The sequence below is a fragment of the Giraffa tippelskirchi genome, chromosome 5 (assembly GCF_054371585.1).
Source record: "Giraffa tippelskirchi isolate mGirTip1 chromosome 5, T2T-mGirTip1v1.2.pri, whole genome shotgun sequence".
NCBI lineage: Eukaryota > Metazoa > Chordata > Mammalia > Artiodactyla > Giraffidae > Giraffa > Giraffa tippelskirchi.
In genome coordinates, this window is record NC_137279.1 from 131,656,326 (window position 1) to 131,677,079 (window position 20,754).

Consider the following 20,754-nt stretch of genomic DNA (forward strand, 5'->3'; position numbering starts at 1 on the left):
CTTCCTTCCAAGGAGTAAGCGTCTTTTAATTTTATGGCTGCAATCACCATCAGCAGTGATTTTGGAGCCCAAAAAACTAAAGTCTGACACTGTTTCCACTGTTTCCCCATCTATTTCCCATGAAGTGATGGGCCCAGATGCCATGATCTTAGTTTTCTGAACGTTGAGCTTTAAGCCAACTTTTTCACTCTCCTCTTTCCCCCTCATCAAGAGGCTCTTTAGTTCTTCTTCACTTTCTGCCATAAGGGTGGTGTCATCCGCATATCTGAGGTTATTGATATTTCTCCCGGCAATCTTGATTCCAGCTTATGTTTCTTCCAGCCCAGCGTTTCTCATGATGTACCCTGCATATAAGTTAGATAAGCAGGGTGACAATATACAGCCTTGACGTACTCCTTTTCCTATTGGGAACCAGTCTGATGTTCCATGTCCAGTTCTAACTGTTGCTTCCTGACCTGCATACAGGTTTCTCTAGAGACAGGTCAGATAGGAAAGGCATTAGAGTAATGGGTTTCCCAGAAGGAAAAGAGCAGAAAAAGGGAGCAGAGAATTTATTTAAAGAAATGATAGCTGAGAACTTCTTAAGCCTGAGGAAGGAACTTGACATTTAAGTTCATGAAGCAAACTGTTTGCTTTCAATATTTGCCTGAATGATGAAAGGCGCAGTTGCAAAAATCCATTTGTTGACCATTTAATGACAGATTATTTTTAAAATCCTTTAAAATCGTTTAGCATCTGGTTTATCTATTTAGGAAGATTTTTTTTTCACTGAAATTATACAGCAGCTTATTCTGTGTGTCAAACTCAGGTTTTCTCAGAAAACAATTCTCTCAAAATTCCTAAATTTTTAGCAAGAGAGGACCTGAATTGCATAGGATGGCTGCTTCCTTACTTTGGGGTTATAATCACTGTTACTATAGACTTACTGTGGTTTCTCACAGCCTTGAAGACAGTTTGGAGAAGAACAAAATGCAAATGATTTCAAAGTTCTCTTCCCCAGACAGACAATATGCAGTTTCTGGGAGATCAGTCCAAATATATCCAAACCAAGAGACTCCGTCTGGAATCATTTAGTCACTGAGTTTGGCTTTTGGTTTCCGTTTCCTTCAGTGACGTTTCAAAAACCCCTTTCACTATGAGTTTCTGTTTCATATTCTAATCCTTTGTCCTCTGCCTGGCAGAGTGGGGTGAAGAGAAAAGAAATCCCTAGGATTGGAAAGGAAAAAAGATATCAGAAACCAACACAAACGAAGAGAAGGAGCAAGAACTCAAGTTTTCAATGAAGCAGCTTTCTTATCAGGTCTAAAAGATTTCTGCTACTGAATTTACAGTTAAGGTAATACTGGGGGAAGGGTGGGAAAATGTTTGCAAGGGTCAGGATGTTTTTAAAAAGCCATTCATGGACTTGTGGAACAGTAGGAGAAAGAGAGGGTGGGACGAATTGAGAAAGTAGCATGACATATATATACTATCACGTGTAAAATAGTTAGCTAGTGGGAAATTGCTATATAACACAGGGAGCCCAGCCTGGTGCTTTGTGACAACCTAGAGGAGTGGGATGAGGGGAGGGGAGGGAGACTCCACTGGGAGGGGCTATGTATAAATATATATAAAATTATGACTGATTAGCATTTTTGTATAGCAGAAACCAACACAACACTGTAAAGCAATTTTCCTCCAGTTAAAAATAGTCTGTTCATGGTATGATGCAGCTGAGCTCGATGTGGACTGTCAGACCCCCGCTAAAGGTAAACTGTGGTGATGTCAGCCTGGCAGCAGAATTCATTGTCAGTTCCTTTTGCTTGTGGTTGAATTAGACAGGAGCATGTGTGGGGACAGAGAGTGTGAAATGTCTTCACACTGTTTTTCTTTGCCAACTTATGACCCATGGGGATTGTAACTGCCACTTAAATTATCTTTGTCTTTGATAAAACCTGATTAAGATTCTTCAAATTGCAGCCTGAATTTTTCAAGAACTATGTATTATTTTCATGAGAAACAGCATTGAATGAGACGTAATGTAAATGGCTTGCTTACATTAAGAACAAAAGAGAAAAAAGGAAAAAAGTTGAATCCCAGAATGTACAATGAAGCAAGGCTTCACGAAAATGGCTACACATTTTATTCCTAGTCTTGTACTTTGTTTGAAGATGGATTTCTTTGTTCAGAAAGAATCCTAAATTAATTAGCTTTGATTTCTTGACACCCTCTCATTCGTTAAGGCCTTTTGTGTTTTATACTGTTTCTGCTACTCTATTGATGTTACTATTAAGAATCATTTAATATAACAGTTGCCCTCCTTGAGCACTTAAAACTTTCTGGCAATTTTGTTCACTCCTTGGAGTCCTCTCCTTTGAATGTATTATTGTTGTAGCCACGCATTCTGGGAAACAAACTCACTCAGAAGGACAATGCAGGTAGTCGAGTGCAGTTCATTACACCGGCGGGCCCAAGGCAGCGTCTTCTCTTAGCCAAGGACCCCGACCAGTTTTTGTGAAAACCTTATATACCATAAGTGAAACCCACCTCCCCAAATTCCCTGAAACTAGTCTGAACAAAGGAAAAAGAAAGATACAATCAAAGTTAACCGGTGATTCATATGCCTTCAGCCTAGGTAGTTAACAGTGGGCAATTATCAATAGGCCTGTGGCCATACCCCAATAAGCATAATAGAATGTATGATTCCATTAGGTTACACAGATAATTCTTTTAGGCGGAGCGGAGAGTCTAGGTACAAGCACTGCGGCTCTTCCTTCTGGCGGCCAGGTTTTCCAGTTGATATGTGGTTTCCATAGATACTGGGCGTATAGCTCATTGTCCACAGTCAGTCCCCAGATGGAGTCCTGCTTTCAAGATAGAGCCTATTCTGTCTGTTTCCTCCTTCATTATCATGGCACATACTTTGCACATCTCCTTCTTGTTTGCTTTCCATTTTTCTCCTTTATAAGAGTTTTTCCTCTACAAATTCAAACCAAAAACAACACAAAGCAAAGTGAAGGCAAACAACAATAACAAAGGCACACATCATAAACTGAGTTATGATAGCAGAGCAACAGTGACGCATGGGGCTCAAACACAATGAATCTGCAAAGATGTTTTTGAGGCCGGGTTATTCGATTAACATTCACGATGCTACCCAGATAACATCTGGTGACAATATATAAAATACTTCCACTAGTATAAATACACAGCCCTAATGTTATTTATTAAGTGGCCTGAAAATTCAGACAAATTCATTTCCTTTCTCATTAGTGACATCATCCCATAGCAAAAGATCTGGTAAGCTCTCAATATCTACAAATAAGTTTCGATTGTTTATCTTCTGTTTTTCTAGATAATTGTTGTAAGTCAGATCTCTATATCTTTCTAATCTAAAAATGATTGTGATTCTTGCTATAAAACAAATCAGACAATAGGACTCAACAAACATAAGATGCCAATATTGCTTTGGAAATGGGTTCAAGTAAAAAGAGATTTGGCCTTTGGGAATGTAAAATTATGTGGAATCCCCTCTTTTTGGATCTGGCTTGGATTGGGTATTTCTGGCTCCCATGTCCTGGGGCTATGTCATTTGCAATGGATCTTTTATCTGCTTCCAAGCAGTTTCTGTTTATCACCTGGATAATCTCTGGGGCATTGGCAATTAAGGAAAGGGGGAAATGGGTCTTCACACTTTTTAAAAAAGGAATTTTCACATTAGTTAACAAGGGAATCCAGACCTTTTTATTGTAGGATATCCCTTTAAAAAAAGGCAAACAGATGGTGAGATTTTTAGCTTCTGTTGTAAATAATCGCTTCTAAAATGGAAGATAATCATTCTTTATAATATGGCAAGGCAGAAAAGCAAGCATTTGTTTACATTTCAGATAACTTTAAAACTGTTTTATCGGGGATTCTTTAGGGTACAGAATTAACATTAAGAAATTAGAAAATACACTAGGAAAAAAAAAAGAAAGAAATTAGAAAATAGCTGTTACAGTGAAGGCAGTTTGGGGAACCAGTAGGGGTGTCAGGGATACCAATTGATGATTTTCAATGAACCATTCTGAAGAACTATTAAGTCCAGACATATTAAACAAAAAAGAAAATGCTGCTACAAGAGTTCTCAATTGCTAAAAATGAATCAAATATATATATATATTCAAATATAACTTTTCAAACTATAAAAAGTGCCCTGAGTGAATAGGAAAAAAGGCTTTATTTTAGCAAGCAAGATCAAAATTATGAATAATAGAATTCAAGAAATCTCACACATATTTAGGTTTTTATACATTTTGTTCCATAATCTGAATCTTATAATGATTAAGTGTTAAGAAAATATTTTCACTCACTTTCTCATTCATAAAATGATCACTCATTAAAGTTTTGATTGAATAACACATATTAAGAGTTATATAAAAATTCTTTAAAAGTAAAGTTTTAAGTAGTAAACAATTACTATTTCCTAGACAATGGTACATAAGAATCTGGCAGGATTTAGTTTAATCCTGGCTGGACATAGTCCTAAATTAGAGAAAAGCAGGTTGATATCGGGTAAAGGAAAAAAGTGTAATAGAACAAACAGTGGTCATGGAGGTTCAACCTGGGGATTCAGGGAGATACAAACTAAGAAACATACGCAAGATAAAAGCCAATGGAGAAAAGCGAGACTCAAACTAACAGTAGTTTAGATTCAGAAAATACTTTTCTATACATTCACCAAATACTTAAGAACCAGTGGGGCAGCCTCTAGTAGAACTCTGAAGGGCCTCAGTTCAGTTCAGTAGCTCAATCACGTATGACTCTTTGCAACCCCATGGACTGCAAAATGGCAGGCTTCCCTGTCCATCACCAACTCCAGGAGCTTGCTCAAACTCACGTCCATTGAGTTGGTGATGCTGTCCAACTATCTCATCCTCTTTCATCCCCTTCTCCTCCTGCCTTCAATCATTCCCAGCATCAAGGTCTTTTCCAATGAGTCAGTCTTCACATCAGGGGTCCAAAGTATTGGAGTTACAGCTTCAGCATCAGTCCTTCCAATGAATATTCAGGACTCATTTCCTTTAGCATTGACTGGTTTGATCTCCTTGTAGTCCAAGGGACTCTCAAGAGTCTTCTCCAACACCCCAGTTCAAAAGCATTAATTCTTCAGTGCTCAGCTTTCTTTATAGTCCAACTCACAAATCCATACATGAATACTGGAAAAACCATAGCTTTAACTAGACAGGTATTTTTTGGCAAAATAATGTCTCTGCTTTTTAATATGCTGTCTAGGTTTGTCATAGCTTTTCTTTCTTCCAAGGAGCAAGCGTATTTTAATTTCATAGCTGCAGTCACCATCTGCAGTGATTTTGGAGCCCCCCAAAAATAAAGTCAGCCACTGTTTCCTCTGTTTCTCCATCTATTTGCCAGAAAGTGATGGGACCGGATGCTTAGTTTTCTGAATGTTGAGCTTTAAGCCAATTTTTTCACTGCCCTCTTTCACTTTCATCAAGAGGTTCTTTAGTTCTTCTTTGTTTTCTGCCATAAGGGTGGTGTCTTCTGCATATCTGAGGTTATTGATATGTCTCCCAGCAATCTTGATTCCAGCTTGTACTTCAGCCAGCCAGGCATTTCACATGATGTACTCTGCATAGAAGTTAAATAAGCAGGGTAACGATATAGAGCCTTGACGTACCCCTTTCCCCATTTGGAACTAGTCTGTTATTTCATGTCCAGTTCTAACTGCTGCTTCTTGACCTTCATACAGATTTCTCAGGAGGCAGGTCAGGTGGTCTGGTATTCCCATCTCTTGAAGAACTTTCCACAGTTTGTTGTGATCCACACAGTCAAAGCACAATGGCACCCCACTCCAGTACTCTTGCCTGGAGAATCTCATGGATGGAGGAGTCTGGTAGGCTGCAGTCCATGGGGTCGCTAGGAGTCGGACACGACTGAGCGACTTCACTTTCACGCATTGGAGAAGGAAATGGCAACCCACTCCAGTATTCTTGCCTGGAGAGTCCCAGGGACAGAGGAGCCTGATGGGCTTCCATCTATGGGGTCGCACAGAGTCGGACACGACTGAAGCGACTTAGTAGCAGCAGCAGCAGCACACAGTCAAAGGCTTTGGCATAGTCAATAAAGCAGAAATAGATATTTTTCTGGAACTCATTCTTTTCTGATGATCTAGCAGATGTTGGCAATTTGATCTCTGGTTCCTCTTTCTTTTCTAAAATGAGCTTGAACATCTGGAAGTTCACGGTTCACATACTGTTGAAGCCTGGCTTGGAGAATTTTGAGCATTATTTTGCTAGCGTGTGAGATGAGTGCAATTGTGTGGTAGTTTGACGTTCTTTGGCATTGCTTTTTTTGGGGATTGGAATGAAAACTGCCCTTTTCCAGTTCTGTGGTCACTACTGGGTTTTGCAAATTTGCTGGCATATTGAGTGCAGCACCTTAACAGCATCATCTTTTAGGATTTGAAATAGCTCAGCTGGAATTCCGCCACCTCCACTCACTTTGTTCATAGTGATGCTTCCTAAGGGCCCACTTAACTTCACTTTCCAGGATGTCTGGCTCTAGGTAAGTGATCACACCATGGTGATTATCTGGGTCATGAAGATCTTTTTTGTATTGTTCTTCTGTGTATTCTTGCTACCTGTTCTTAATATCTTCTGTTTCTGTTAGGTCCCTACCATTTCAGTCCTTTATTGTGCCCATCTTTGCATGAACTGTTCCCTTGGTGTCTGTAATTTTCTTGAAGAAATCTCTCGTCTTTCCCATTCTATTGTCTTCCTCTATTTCTTTGCATTGATCACTGAGGAAGGCTTTCTTATCTCTCCTTGGTATTCTTTGGAACTCTGCATTCAAATGGGTATATCTTCCCTTTTCTCCTTTGCCTTTTGCTTCTCTTCTTTTCTCAGCTATCTGTAAGCCCTCTTCAGACAACCATTTTGCCTTTTTGTATTTCTTTTTCTTGGGGATGGTCTTGATCACTGCCTCCTGTACAATGTCATGAAACTCCATCCATAGTTCTTCTGGCACTCTATCATATCTAATCCCTTGAATCTATTTGTCACTTCCATCGTATAATCGTAAGGGATTTGATTTAGGTCATACCTGAATCGTCTAGTGGTTTCCCTACTTTATTCAATTTAAGTCTGAATTTTGCAGTAAGGAATTCATGATCTGAGCCACAGTCAGCTCTTAGTCTTTTTTTTTTTTTTTTGCGGACTTTATAGAGCTTCTCCATCTTTGGCTGCAAAGAATATAATGAATCTGATTTCGGTCCTGACCATCTGGTGATGCCCATGTGTAGAGTCTTCTCTTGTATTGTTTCGTCTAGGACTTCTCTTGTGTTGAAGGGCTTGGACTTATGTTACTATGACCCTTTTGCTATCTTTTTATTATTATTCACTTTTTCAGAAACTTAGATCATCTGGGGAGAAGTATGTCTACGGGTTGAGGAAGCAAAATGACTTTTCTCTGCTTTGAGAATAGAAACTTCAGTCTATCCCATGTCTTTCCTTGAACATCAGGTGACACCATGGACATGGCCCCATTGATTCACATGCCAGAACCCTTGTGCCTCATTGAGAACACTAATGGGCCACTGCTGGTTAATCCAGAAGCTCTGAAGATCCTGTCTGCCATCAGGCAGCCTATTGTGGTGGTGGCTATCGTAGGCCTCTACCGCACAGGCAAATCCTACCTGATGAACAAGCTGGCTGGGAAGAACAAGGGTGAGTGACACCAGCAGAGCCCAGCCAAGTCCCTTCTGTCCACCCACACCCCCAGCATGCAGCTGGGAGTGATGTGAGGAGAGAAAGTGAAAGACCTGGGAGGAATATTGAAAGCTAATGCTTGGCTCAAATCTAGCTATTGATCTTCTGGGAGATGAAAGATAGAGTTCTGCTTCTGACATATCACCTCATTTTTTCCCTTAGTATCTACTTAGAAAAATTACAGTACTTTCCAATTATAAGAAGACATCAATGAAATAACTTCTATATATGTAATTATAAGTGACTAAATTTTGATAGTATAATATTCTTGCAAAAACAAAAAAAAGGTCAAATTTCCAGTCTATGGTACCTGGCATTCTTATTATCGCATTCCTCTGTTGTAATTTAGATCAATCCAGAGTTATATTTTCTGTCATATCCTCACCTTGCTTTCCTTATATAGTAGCTCAATTATTAAGACAGTCTCCAGTTTCCAGATCCACTCCTCTATTACAGCATCTCAACTCCCCCTGTAGGATTCTCAGTTGGATCTACAGTGCAGTCTCACACGAAGGGCATCTGGATGTGGTGTGTGCCTCACCCCAAGAAACCAAACCACACCCTGGTTCTTCTTGACACCGAGGGACTTGGAGATGTAGAGAAGGTAAGGAACAAGAATTTTTTTTAATCAATCTCCTCATCCCTGAACACTCGTTACATGGGAAGATTTTTTTTTTAACTTCTACTTGACTAGGGTATATTTTTTTTCCCCTTTCTATTTTCAATAGTCAAATTTTAGAAACCTGAAGTGAGAAAAATAGGTGTGAAAGCCAGAATCACAACTGGGAGACTGTGCTAAGGTGGAGCTAGGCAGTTAACCACACTGAAGAGAGAGATGGTATAAACAAAGCCACTGTCATGAGTCTGACCCTGCAGAGGACAGAGGTTAGCAGTGGGCTTCAGGGCAGCAGAACGTGAGTTCAAAGCAGGATCCTAGTACTTGCAGCTCTTAAGACTTTGACAAACAAGAAAAAGTCTCCTCAAATCTCCTATTTCCCCTTTGGTCTCATCCATTTTATCATTTACACAGGAGATGCACATTATTTTTCCACTTCTATCTGGCAAGAAAAAAAGCCTTGATTTGTAGTACTTTCCAGTTTTGTAAGTGCTCCCATCACAGCTGACTCCAAGCTACCAAAGTAAAATCACTAAACTCAAGGCTCAGAAAAGATGTACACAACCAGCTGTTGTAAGCTGGTATGAGCTGGCTTGAGCACAAAACAAGATCTTCCCCTTGTATTTCTCTTGTTTTTCATGTCTTCATTTTGCTTTTGGTTTACCACAATTCAAAACGATCAACCCATTTTTGGTTTAGTTTACTTACCTGTAACATAGAGACAGTAGTTAAAACCTTATTCTCACAGCATTGTTTTGAGTATTAGATAAATTTAACATCAGTAATGTGAACTTCCCTGTGTATAATAGTTACTCAATAAAATAGATGCATATATATTTTTTGAAGTTAAATCATTATTATTTTTTTTAATTAGTTTATTTTCTATTTTTTAACTTTACAATATTGTATTTGTTTTGCCATGCATTGACATGAATCCACCATAGATGTACATGTTTTCCCCATGTATTATGCATACAGACCAACTTTGCTTTACACAGTTGAAAATCTTGATTTTAACTACTGCAGTTACCTTCAGTTACTTTGACTGTCGATTTTGCAAATACCTAACCAGTTATAAGAGGGACTAATAAGTTAACAAAATATGGTTTTATATAAAATTATCAGTGCTAGTGACAGAACTAAAGTTCCCATGTTTCTCACAACCATTTTAGTTTGTCCTGTTTAACATTTGTAGATCAAGGGTCTGTTTTTAGTAACTGCTCATATGGGAGTGCCATGAGACATGACTGAAATTTATTCTGACTTCTAGGGCGACAAGATAAATGACACCCATATATTTGTACTAGCACTACTATTGAGTAGTACTTTTGTATACAACACCATGAACAAAATTGACCAAGGGGCTATCGACCTCTTACAGTATCCTTTTGTGGTCCAGGATGGCACCAAAGCCAGAAAGAATTCCTCCATTCACCAGCTCATGAGTCCTGGTGTATCAAACACAAAGATGAAAACACTGTGAACATTAAAAGAACAAGATGAAGTCCTTATGTTTACTGAATGAAATGAGGAATTGGTTACAACCAAAGAGAATATAAAAGCATATAAAGGCATGGAATTAAATATGGCTCAGATGTGGTCCTATTTCCAAAAGTTTTCCTTAATTGCATCTCAGCTATGTGACAGAACTGTCACATCTGCTCAGAATAGATACCTCACCTGATCTTAACGGGGTAGATGATGCAGCTGACTTTGTGAGAGTCTGTCCAGACTTAGTGTGGACTCTGAGAGATTTCTACCTTGACCTGGAAGCAAATGGGCAACTCATCACAGCAGATGAATACCTGGAGAATTCACTGAGGCCAAAGCAAGGTAACGGACTCCAATTTTGGAAAGAGGGAGAAAAGTAGCACAAGAAATCATCTCTTGTACGTTGCTGGTTAAACTTATAGTTTCCTATATTTACTCAGCTGACTAAACGACCACATAAATAATTAATACTATTAGTTTAAACAAACTAATAGAGTCCATATTAAATTATATTATTCCCTGTTCTTGGAGCAAATTACTTTTCCATTTTCCTTTCCCTGGTTGATCACCTTTTAAGCTTTTGCTTAGGGTTTGTGAAAATGTAGTGAAATAAATAACATCAGGGAGTGAAAATGAAAGTCATTCAGTCATGTTCGACTCTTTGTGACCCCATGGACTGTACAGTCCATGGGATTCTCCAGGCCAGAATATTGGAGTGGGTAGCCTTTCCCTTCTCGAGGGGATCTTTGTACCCTGGGATTGAACCCAGGTTTCCCACATTGCAGGCAGATTCTTTACCAGCTGAGCCACAAGGGAAGCCCAACATCAGGTAGAGGGTATATTTATTTGTGGGAAACAGATTAAAATGAATGTTAATTCGATACTAAATAAATGCTATTTTTCCCTCCTCAGGCACCAACCAACATCTTCAAAATTTTAATCTTCCCCGTCTGTGTATACAGAAATTCTTTCCAGTAAAGAAATGCTTCATTTTTGACTTGCCCACTCACCGGAAGAAGCTTGCCCAGCTTGAGATACTGCATAATGATGATCTGAGTCCTAAGTTTGTACAACAAGTGGCAGAATTCTGTTCCTACATCTTTAGCCATTCTAAGACTAAAACTCTTTCAGGAGGCATCCAGGCTAGTGGATCTCGTGAGTACCTTTTCAAGGGTTTTGCTTCAATTCAAAATAGAGAATGAGAGCACTGTTGTAATTTTCTCCTTCCACTGTCAATGCTAAAAATGCAGTGTCAGATACTACCAAGAAATCATAGGTATCATATTTATTAAATATTTCCAAAAATATTTCTAGATGTTTTTAGTAATGCTTGCAAAATAAGATAAAATAGGAAAAATAACCTGAAGAAAATGTCAAGTTAGAAAAGTTCTGCCTATAAATGATCCATTGTTGAACTAGACTAACCCGCATGGGTTGGCAGCATTTGTTCCATCAATACAGTGGGTACTTGTCAAGTGCCACAGCCTAGATAGGCAGAAAATGGGAAGACATACATTGTAGAAATGGAATGTACTTAAGACAAACATTAAACAAACAGATGCCCAGATTGTCTAAAACCCTTCAAGAAATATAAGCAGACTTCTCAATCCAATTGTTCCTAAATACTCTATGTCTTGGAACTTTGTAAATTATTGTGTGTTAGTCACTCAGTTGTGTCCAACTCTTTCCAACCCCAAGGACTATAGCCCGCCAGGCTCCTCTGTCCATGGACTTTACCAGGCAAGGATACTGGAGTGGGTTGCTGTTTTCTTCTCCAGGGCATCTTCCCAATCCAGGGATTAAACCCAGGTCTCCTGCATTGTAGGCAGATGCTTTACAGTCTGAGCTACTAGGGAAGTCCGTATTGTAAATTATTGCTACAATCTAAAGGGAAGATGAGTGCAAACACAAGTAGGCAAAGGATGAGGAGGACAAACAGGAAAGTTCCAACAAAGAGTAAGGTGACCTGGTCTAATTTGCCTACTTTGTGCTTTTTCAGGTGAGGGTAACGCTCACACCAGCTTTACATGTTCAAGTGGAGGAGAAAAGGAAATACTGAAGGGAACAGAAATCTGAGGAAGAGAGAAAGAAAGGGAAGAGTAAACAGGCAAAAGGTCTATAGTATTCTAAATAAATGAATACACACAACTGTGTATAACCATCTCCTCATTGCTCAATTAGAGAGTGATGAAATGTAGGTCATCACACAAACCTTCAGTTTTCTCCTTTGAACACTTTCTTTTCTCAGAGAATGAAAGATCTGTCTTCTTGATCACATAATTTCCTAAAGGAACTTACTTGGACCATTTGAACACTGTGCAGAAGGCTGAATATGCTAAATTAACATTCTCAGAATTAGTTCAGAGCATGTCCTTTTTCTCTGCAAATAATTCAAGCATCTCTTACCCCTGTGAAGATCTAGAGAACCTAGTGCAGACCTATGTCAATGCCATCAACAGTGGGGATCTGCCCTGCATGGAAAGTGAAGTCCTAACCTTGGCCCACATTAAGAACTCGGCTGCAGTGCAAAAGGCCATTGCCCATTATGACCAGGAGATGGGCCAGAAGCTGCAGCTTCCCACAGAAACCCTTCAGGAACTGCTGGACCTGCACAGGGCCAGTGAGAAAGCGGCCATTGAAGTCTTCATGAAGAACTCTTTCAAGGATGAGGACCAAGAGTACCGGAAAAAATTAGAGGTAATTAAGTTTTTTGCTATAGTTCATGGGACTTAGGGGCAATAAAAGGCAAAATGTTGCTATGCAATACAAAATGTGGACTTATTCTTACTAGACTGAGAGATAATGACTATCACTTATGTGACCAAAATTTCACTATTATTCTGAAGACTAATAACAAAAAGCATATAACTACCCTGGACCCAACTGTTGTTGTCATTATTTAGTCTTAAGTCATGTGTGACTCTTTGCAATCCCATGGACTATAACCCTCCTGGCTCCTCTGTCGATGGGTTTTCCCAGACAACAGTAATGGAGTGGGTTGCCACTTCCTTCTTGAAGGGATCTCTTCCCAACACAGGGATCGAACCAGCGTCTCCTGCATTGCAGGTAGAGTCTTTATTACTGAGCCACCAGGGAAGCCCCTAGACCCCATAGATTCTGAAAGTTTCACACACAGATAACTGATCTTATTATGTTACACCCATGGACTAGTTTTTTAAAAGCAATCTTATCCGTTAAAAATGGTATTCATAAAGTATTAACTTTCCTTTTTTATTAATCAAGTATACAGAATTGCTAAACGCTCTACTAAAAGATTATCTCCTCAGGTTTAATAGCATATGCTCATTATTCAGGCCAATTATCCATTCTAACTCCTCACTGGAAATCCCAGACCCAATATAATATTGAAACAGTAGTAACACAGTAGGTTGCATTTAAAATTAGGGCTTGACCATTAGCCAGACTCATCAAGAAACAAAGGGAGAAGAATCAGATCAACAAAATTAGAAATGAAAATGGAGAGATCACAACAGACTCCACAGAAATACAAAGGATCATAAGAGACTACTACCAACAGCTATATGCCAATAAAATGGACAACTTGGAAGAAATGGACAAATTTTTAGAAAAGTATAACTTTCCAAAACTGAACCAGGAAGAAATAGAAGATCTTAAACCAGACCCATCACAAGCACGGAAATCGAAACTGTAATCAGAAATCTTCCAGCAAACAAAAGCCCAGGACCAGACGGCTTCACAGTGGAATTCTACCAAAAATTTAGAGAAGAGCTAACACCTACCCTACTCAAACTCTTCCAGAAAATTGCAGAAGATGGTAAACTTCCAAACTCATTCTATGAGGCCACCATCACCCTAATTCCAAAACCAGACAAAGATGTCACAAAAAAGGAAAACTACAGGCCAATATCACTGATGAACATAGATGCAAAAATCCTTAATAAAATTCTAGCAAACAGAATCCAACATCATATTAAAAAGATCATACATCATGACCAAGTGGGCTTTATCCCAGGAATGCAAGGTTTTTTTAACATCCGCAAATCAATCAATGTAATACACCACATTAACAAATTGAAAGAAAAAAACCATATGGTTATCTCAATAGATGCAGAAAAAGCCTTTGACAAAATTCAGCATCCATTTATGATAAAAAACCCTCCAGAAAGCAGGAATAGAAGGAACATATCTCAACATAATAAAAGCTATCTATGACAAACCCACAGCAAACATTATCCTCAATGGTGAAAAATTGAAAGCATTTCCCCTAAAGTCAGGAACAAGGCAAGGATGCCCACTTTCACCACTATTATTCAACATAGTTTTGGAAGTTTTGGCCACAGCAATCAGAGCTGAAAAAGAAATAAAAGGAATACAGATAGGAAAAGAAGAAGTAAAACTCTCACTGCTTGCAGATGACATGATCCTCTACATAGAAAACCCTAAAGACTCTACTAGAAAATTACTAGAGTTAATCAATGAATATAGTAAAGTTGCAGGATATAAAATTAACACACAGAAATCACTTGCATTCCTATACTCCAATAATGAGAAAACAGAAAGAGAAATTAAGGAAACAATACCATTCACCATTGCAACAAAAAGAATAAAATACTTAGGAATATATCTACCTAAAGAAACAAAAGACTTATATATAGAAAACTATAAAACACTGATGAAAGAAATCAAAGAGGACACAAACAGATGGAGAAATATACCGTGTTCATGGATTGGAAGAATTAATATAGTGAAAATGAGTATACTACCCAAAGCAATCTATACATTCAATGCAATCCCTATCAAGCTACCAATGGTATTTTTCACAGAACTAGAACAAATCATCTCACAATTTGTATGGAAATATAAGAAACCTCGAATAGCCAAAGCAATCTTGAGGAAGAAGAATGGAACTGGAGGAATCAACCTGCCTGACTTCAGGCTCTACTACAAAGCCACAGTCATCAAGACAGGATGGTACTGGAACAAAGATAGAAATATAGATCAATGGAACAAAATAGAAAGCCCAGAGATAAACCCACGCACATATGGACACCTTATCTTCGACAAAGGAGGCAAGAATATACAATGGAGAAAAGACAATCTCTTTAACAAGTGGTGCTGGGAAAACTGGTCAACCACTTGTAAAAGAATGAAACTAGAATACTTCCTAACACCATACACAAAAATAAACTCAAAATGGATTAAAGATCTAAACGTAAGACCAGAAACTATAAAACTCCTAGAGGAAAACATAGGCAAAACACTCTCCGACATAAATCACAGCAGGATCCTCCATGACCCACCTCCCAGAATATTGGAAATAAAAGCAAAAATAAACAAATGGGACCTAATTAAAATTAAAAGCTTTTGCACAACAAAGGAAACTATAAGCAAGGTGAAAAGACAGCCTTCAGAATGGGAGAAAATAATAGCAAACGAAGCAACAGACAAACAATTAATCTCAAAAATATACAAGCAACTCCTGAAACTGAATTCCAGAAAAATAAACGACCCAATCAAAAAATGGGCCAAAGAACTAAACAGACATTTCTCCAAAGAAGACATCCAGATGGCTAACAAACACATGAAAAGATGCTCAACATCACTCATTATTAGAGAAGTGCAAATCAAAACCACAATGAGGTATCATTTCACACCAGTCAGAATGGCTGCTATCCAAAAGTCTACAAGCAATAAATGCTGGAGAGGGTGTGGAGAAAAGGGAACCCTCTTACACTGTTGGTGGGAATGCAAACTAGTACAGCCACTATGGAGAACAGTGTGGGGATTCCTTAAAACCTGGGAATAGAACTGCCATATGACCCAGCAATCCCACTGCTGGGCATATACACCGAGGAAACCAGAATTGAAAGAGACGCGTGTACCCCAATGTTCATCGCAGCACTGTTTACAATAGCCAGGACATGGAAGCAACCCAGATGGCCATCAGCAGACGAATGGATAAGGAAGCTGTGGTACATATACACAATGGAATATTACTCAGCCATTAAAAAAAATACATTTGAATCGGTTCTACTGAGATGGATGAAACTGGAGCCCATTATACAGAGTGAAGTAAGCCAGAAAGAAAAACACCAATACAGTATACTAATGCATATATATGGAATTTGAAAGATGGTAACGATAACCCTATATGCGAGACAGAATAAGAGACACAGATGCATAGAACAATTTTATGGACTCTGAGGGAGAAGGTGAGGGTGGGACGTTCTGGGAGAATAGCATTGAAACATGTATATTATCATATGTGAAACAGAACACCATTCCATGTTCGATGCATGAGACAAGGGCTCAGGGCAGGGGCAATGGGATGACCCAGAGGGATGGGATGGGGAGGGAGGTGGGTGGGGGGTCCAGGAAGGGGAACACATGTAAACCCATGGCTGATTCATGTCAATGTATGGCAAAAACTATTACAATATTGTAAAGTAATTAGCCGCCAACTAAAATAAATAAAAAAATAAATAAAAATAAAATAAAATTAGGGCTTGAGGCTACAGATCTGTAGTCTGAAGATTCTATCTAAAGTAGAAGAGGCAAAAGAAAGGGGTGTCTGAGACTTCAAATACAAAAGTAAAGTCACTTTTCTACAGTGTATTATCCACAGAACTTTTTTACAATAGGTTTGGTAGAAAGAAGATAGTATTGCTTATAGCCTTTGAATTCCCAGAAAAAATACAGAGATTCTCTTTGTGAATCATTTCTAAAAATACTGAAGTGTTGGTAATACCTTTTCCGTGGGCCTTTGTCCCTTAAAGATGCAGCTAGTAGCCAAACAGAATGACTTTCATAAACGAAACTTGGAGGCATCACTGAATCGTTGCTCAGCTTTACTTCAGGATATTTTTCACCCTCTAGAAGAAAATGTGAAGCAAGGGGTTTATTCAAAACCCGGTGGCCATTGTCTCTTTATTCAGAAGAGAGAAGAGCTGAAGGCAAAGTATAATCAGGAGCCCAGGAAAGGAATACAGGTATCCTTGGCTTTATGTATTAATTATGGGGGGCTTGTGGGGGATCTTCTTCGAAAAATCAATGACGATAGACAGGAAGAATAACAGTTGTGGAATTGAACTAGACTATTGCCATAATCACCAGACTTTTATTACAACCATCAACATTCATTGCAACAAAAGGACTTTTTTGGATACACAGGACAGAATCCCAGTAAATGAACTAACCTAAGAAAATAATTCACTGATGCACATAAACTAAAAGCAAAATGTTTAAATTTAGTTGTAAGTATTAACACAGATACGTCCAAGAGTTTAATCAGTCGATTACATGTAACAATGCAATCAATGTTCCCCTTTCCTTCTTTCTTTCCTATCCCAAATCCAGCTTTTTCTGTATTCCTCACCATTGACTTCATTCTCAGGCAGCCTCACCCCACATGGCAGCAAAGATGACACTGATAGCTCCCAGCTTAACTAGTCCTTCATGGCCCCAGTCTCATGGGAGAGAAGATATCTTTCCCGGCATCCATATCAGTCTTTGAAACACTCAAGTTGCAGTATTTTCTCACCTATACCCAAATCTTCTGCATCAAGTGACTTTGGGTAGTCCGACAGACCAGTCTGGAGCTTGTGTCCACCCCTTGACAGAAGAGGCTTGACTGACAGTTCCACTAAGTACAGGCCGAGCACTTCTAGGGAGGAAAAGATGCTGGGAAGAAAAGGAAATAAAGAGGTTTACAACATTTCTAATCATTTTTGACTTCTGATTATATATTTTTGGGTTCTTAGGCTGAGGAAGCTCTGCAGAAATATTTAGAGTCCAAGGAGTCTGTGAGTCTTACCATTTTGCAGACAGACCTGGCTCTCACAGCAAGGGAAAATGAGATTGAAGGTGAGAAAAAAATGGGAAAAAAAAAATGCAACACAGAAATTCCGCACATTTTAAGTTAATTTGACCTGGGTAAACCTGGGATCATTACCCTAAAGCTAGAATGGCAAAGATGTACCATTCTTAACTCCTCAGTCTATACCTGAATAGGGCATATACCCTCAGCTACCATATGATTACTTGCAGGGGGAAAAAATGACTGAGGAAATTTTATCTATGAAATAGTGGCAATAACAAATAAGGGCGGGAGGCAGAAGGAAGAGTACTTCAATCCTGGAGAAGTTTGTCATTTTCTTCCTCTCAGAGGTACGCATAAGAGAAGAGTTTATGAAGGCTGAAGCACAAAGGTTGATGGAAAGACTAACGCAGCATCAGCAAATGATGGAGCAGAGGAAGAGATTACACCAGGAACAAGTGAGACTAATGGAGGCGAACAGAGTGTACCAGCAGGCACTGCAACAGAGGGCCATGGAACATCAGCTCCAGGTACTCATCAATTATTTCATCTCTGGATTTTAAGAACACTCCCCTCTCTGTATCAATGAGAACATGAAGCACCAACAACATAGAAGAGGCAGCACAATATTGTGGCCTAGGGCAAAGACTCCGGAATCAAACAGTGTGGGTGAGAAACCCAGCTCCACCTCTTACTAAATATATTGTTTGCAGATAGTTATATTAATATTACTTATTTTACAGGGCTATTTTGAACCTTAAATGAGTCAATATTTGAGTTTAGAATGGTGCTTGGCACAGAATAAGCACTATAATTTGTTAAGCAAAATCCAAGGACATTTCTAACCCACAGTAATTAGTCTTTTTGTTATTTTGTTCATTTTTCTAGCTAGTTTTTTCCTTTGGTCATAGATTAACTTGTTAAATTAATCTCATATTACTACGTCCATGCCCCCGTCTTTACCTTAATTGTTGCTGGTTCTGAAGGCCTTTAACTTGCATGGTTTGTTTCATCCAGTTCTCTGCTATTATTATCACTCAGTTGGCAGTAGTTCCTATTTACCAAGCACTGTACAAAGCATCATACACACAGCATCATACACACCTAGTCTATTCAGTGAGTCAGGGCCATTATGCCCCCATTTTTCTGATTAGAAAAATTAAGTTCCAAAGGGATAATTATCACCACTATCACACAGCCTAGCAAGTTATCAAAACAGCCTTCCCAGTGAGTGGGATCTGCAGTGCTTTCATATCTACAAACCTAGACTTACATTCTTCTCTGAGCACCCTTATGAGTCAAAGGGTATCCTCCGCCTCATGGCTGATCTACCTATAGGTCCTTGTTTTCCAGGGACTGTTTCAAGACAATTCTGAGATTACAGACTTGCACCAAAAGGCAGTATTTTCAATCTAGCCTTTCTGATCTCATTCTTTCCTTCTATTTTAACCCCGTAACTGTGGAGACCTGAAACAAATTCCCTTATCTAAGGCTCAGACTCATCACCTGATTGAGGATATCACCTAGACCACCCAGTTGAACTTTTGTATTGAGTTATAAAATTATGATATTCATAATGGATAAAATGTGCATTTTACTAATTTCAACCTCTCCTTGTAATACTAAATCTGATGTTCCTTTGTGTGTACATGAGAACTGAAGTCAAGATATGATTCAGATTGCTTAAGGACAAAGGGGGAAGGGGCCTTAGGATATAATTCTTGGGATACCAATATTTCAGGGATTGAGAGATGATGTTTCTGCAGCTACAGGAAGACTCAGGGAAGAAGAACTACATAAGTAGGAAACAAAGAGTAGGAGGTAAAATGGATATGAATGGAAAGGAGGAATTAGGGACTGTCTTTTATTACTGATTGTTTAAAATAAGTAAGGGAAAGTCAGTGACTGGGACTTCCCCTAAACAATGATCTGGACACCACTTTTTGCTCAGCTCTATGCTTTTATGTATCATTCTTTAGGAAGAGGCTAAAAGGCTCGAGGAGAGATTCCAAGCTGAGAACAGAAAACTTCACGAGGAGCTCCAGAATCTTCTGAGGAATGACTCACCAGATGATACATGCATCTTACTCTAAAGAGCTAAACACTAGAATTTTCATTTTCTTGTTCATTTTCACTGAAGACACAAAGAAACAAGAAACTATAGAACTTGACACAATCATCAGTAAATAAACTTCATGATAATTATAGCGAACTTTTGTATTGAATTATTAAGTTTTGATACTCAATGGGTAAAACGTGCGTTTTACTAATTTCTTAGTAAATGCACCAATAGTTTAAGTATTGATTGCTTCCTTAAAAAGATTATGACTTTTATTATAAGGGACAATTTATCTTTGCCTCTTGGCAGTGATATTGGGCAGGTTCTATCAGGGAAACTTTCTCTTGTATCTCTAATTTTCCATATTTTTCTCAGTGGGGATTGGAAGTGACCTGGAGTGGGGAGTGTTTCTATAATAATCTAACTCACATGGATCTTGATTGAACTCAGGTAAACATCACTCTTGCCAAGTGGTTTTGTGTTGGAGGCCATCAGGGAGAGGCATTGATGATAAAACAAACAAAAACGAACCTAACTTCTTAGTGCAGACAGTATACAACATATGGTTCCCAACTGGATGGAAGACACTCAGTTTATGGGCAATTATATGATTCCTGATCATGGTTAGTAGACGATCTGCTTACATTATTCTAAGCTGTAAGCAAATAACATCATAATGAAACAGAAGTACTCTAGAAGATGGAAAGAACTACCAGCATGCAAATTATGCCAACAGCTGAAAAGCTAGAGAAGTCTAACCTTCCTTCTAGCCTCACCAAGGGCATAACTTAAATAGGATATTTTATATTATGAACTAATTTCTATTGGATTGTTTTTATCATCCTGTAAGTCTGTAAATAAACAGTAAAAGGAATGCAACATAATGTGACAAACGATACGGTGGGGCTCATTTAATTTTGAGCCCCAAATGCTGGCATTTAATTTTTAGCCTTGCTTATAGTACTAAAATTAAATGAGCATAATTGCTTGCAATCATATGTGAAAGCCTACTGATTTTTATAAAAAAACTATAGGTTATAAAAAT

General features: G+C 38.6%; 1 protein-coding gene across 5 annotated transcripts; it reads left to right on the top strand.

The window, feature by feature from the left end:
• The first annotated feature begins 1,137 nt into the window (after nt 1–1,137).
• Nucleotides 1,138–19,862, top strand: LOC145507960 (guanylate-binding protein 5-like). 5 transcript variants are annotated; one of them, XM_081495502.1, is made up of 12 exons: nt 1,138–1,336; nt 1,643–1,748; nt 7,500–7,703; nt 8,222–8,349; nt 9,632–9,741; nt 9,998–10,194; nt 10,765–11,007; nt 12,269–12,549; nt 16,611–16,823; nt 17,595–17,697; nt 17,999–18,180; nt 19,630–19,862. In XM_081495502.1, exons 3-12 carry the CDS (start codon nt 7,508–7,510, stop codon nt 19,741–19,743), a joined length of 1,767 nt encoding a protein of 588 aa, XP_081351628.1. In that variant the 5' UTR covers nt 1,138–1,336; nt 1,643–1,748; nt 7,500–7,507; the 3' UTR covers nt 19,744–19,862. The 5 variants fall into 5 exon arrangements, 4 of the variants coding, with proteins under 4 accessions (XP_081351628.1, XP_081351631.1, XP_081351627.1 ...); XM_081495505.1 differs by having other exon boundaries at nt 1,646–1,748; XR_014055257.1 differs by lacking the exon at nt 1,643–1,748 and having other exon boundaries at nt 17,977–18,180.
• Nucleotides 19,863–20,754: the final 892 nt, after the last annotated feature.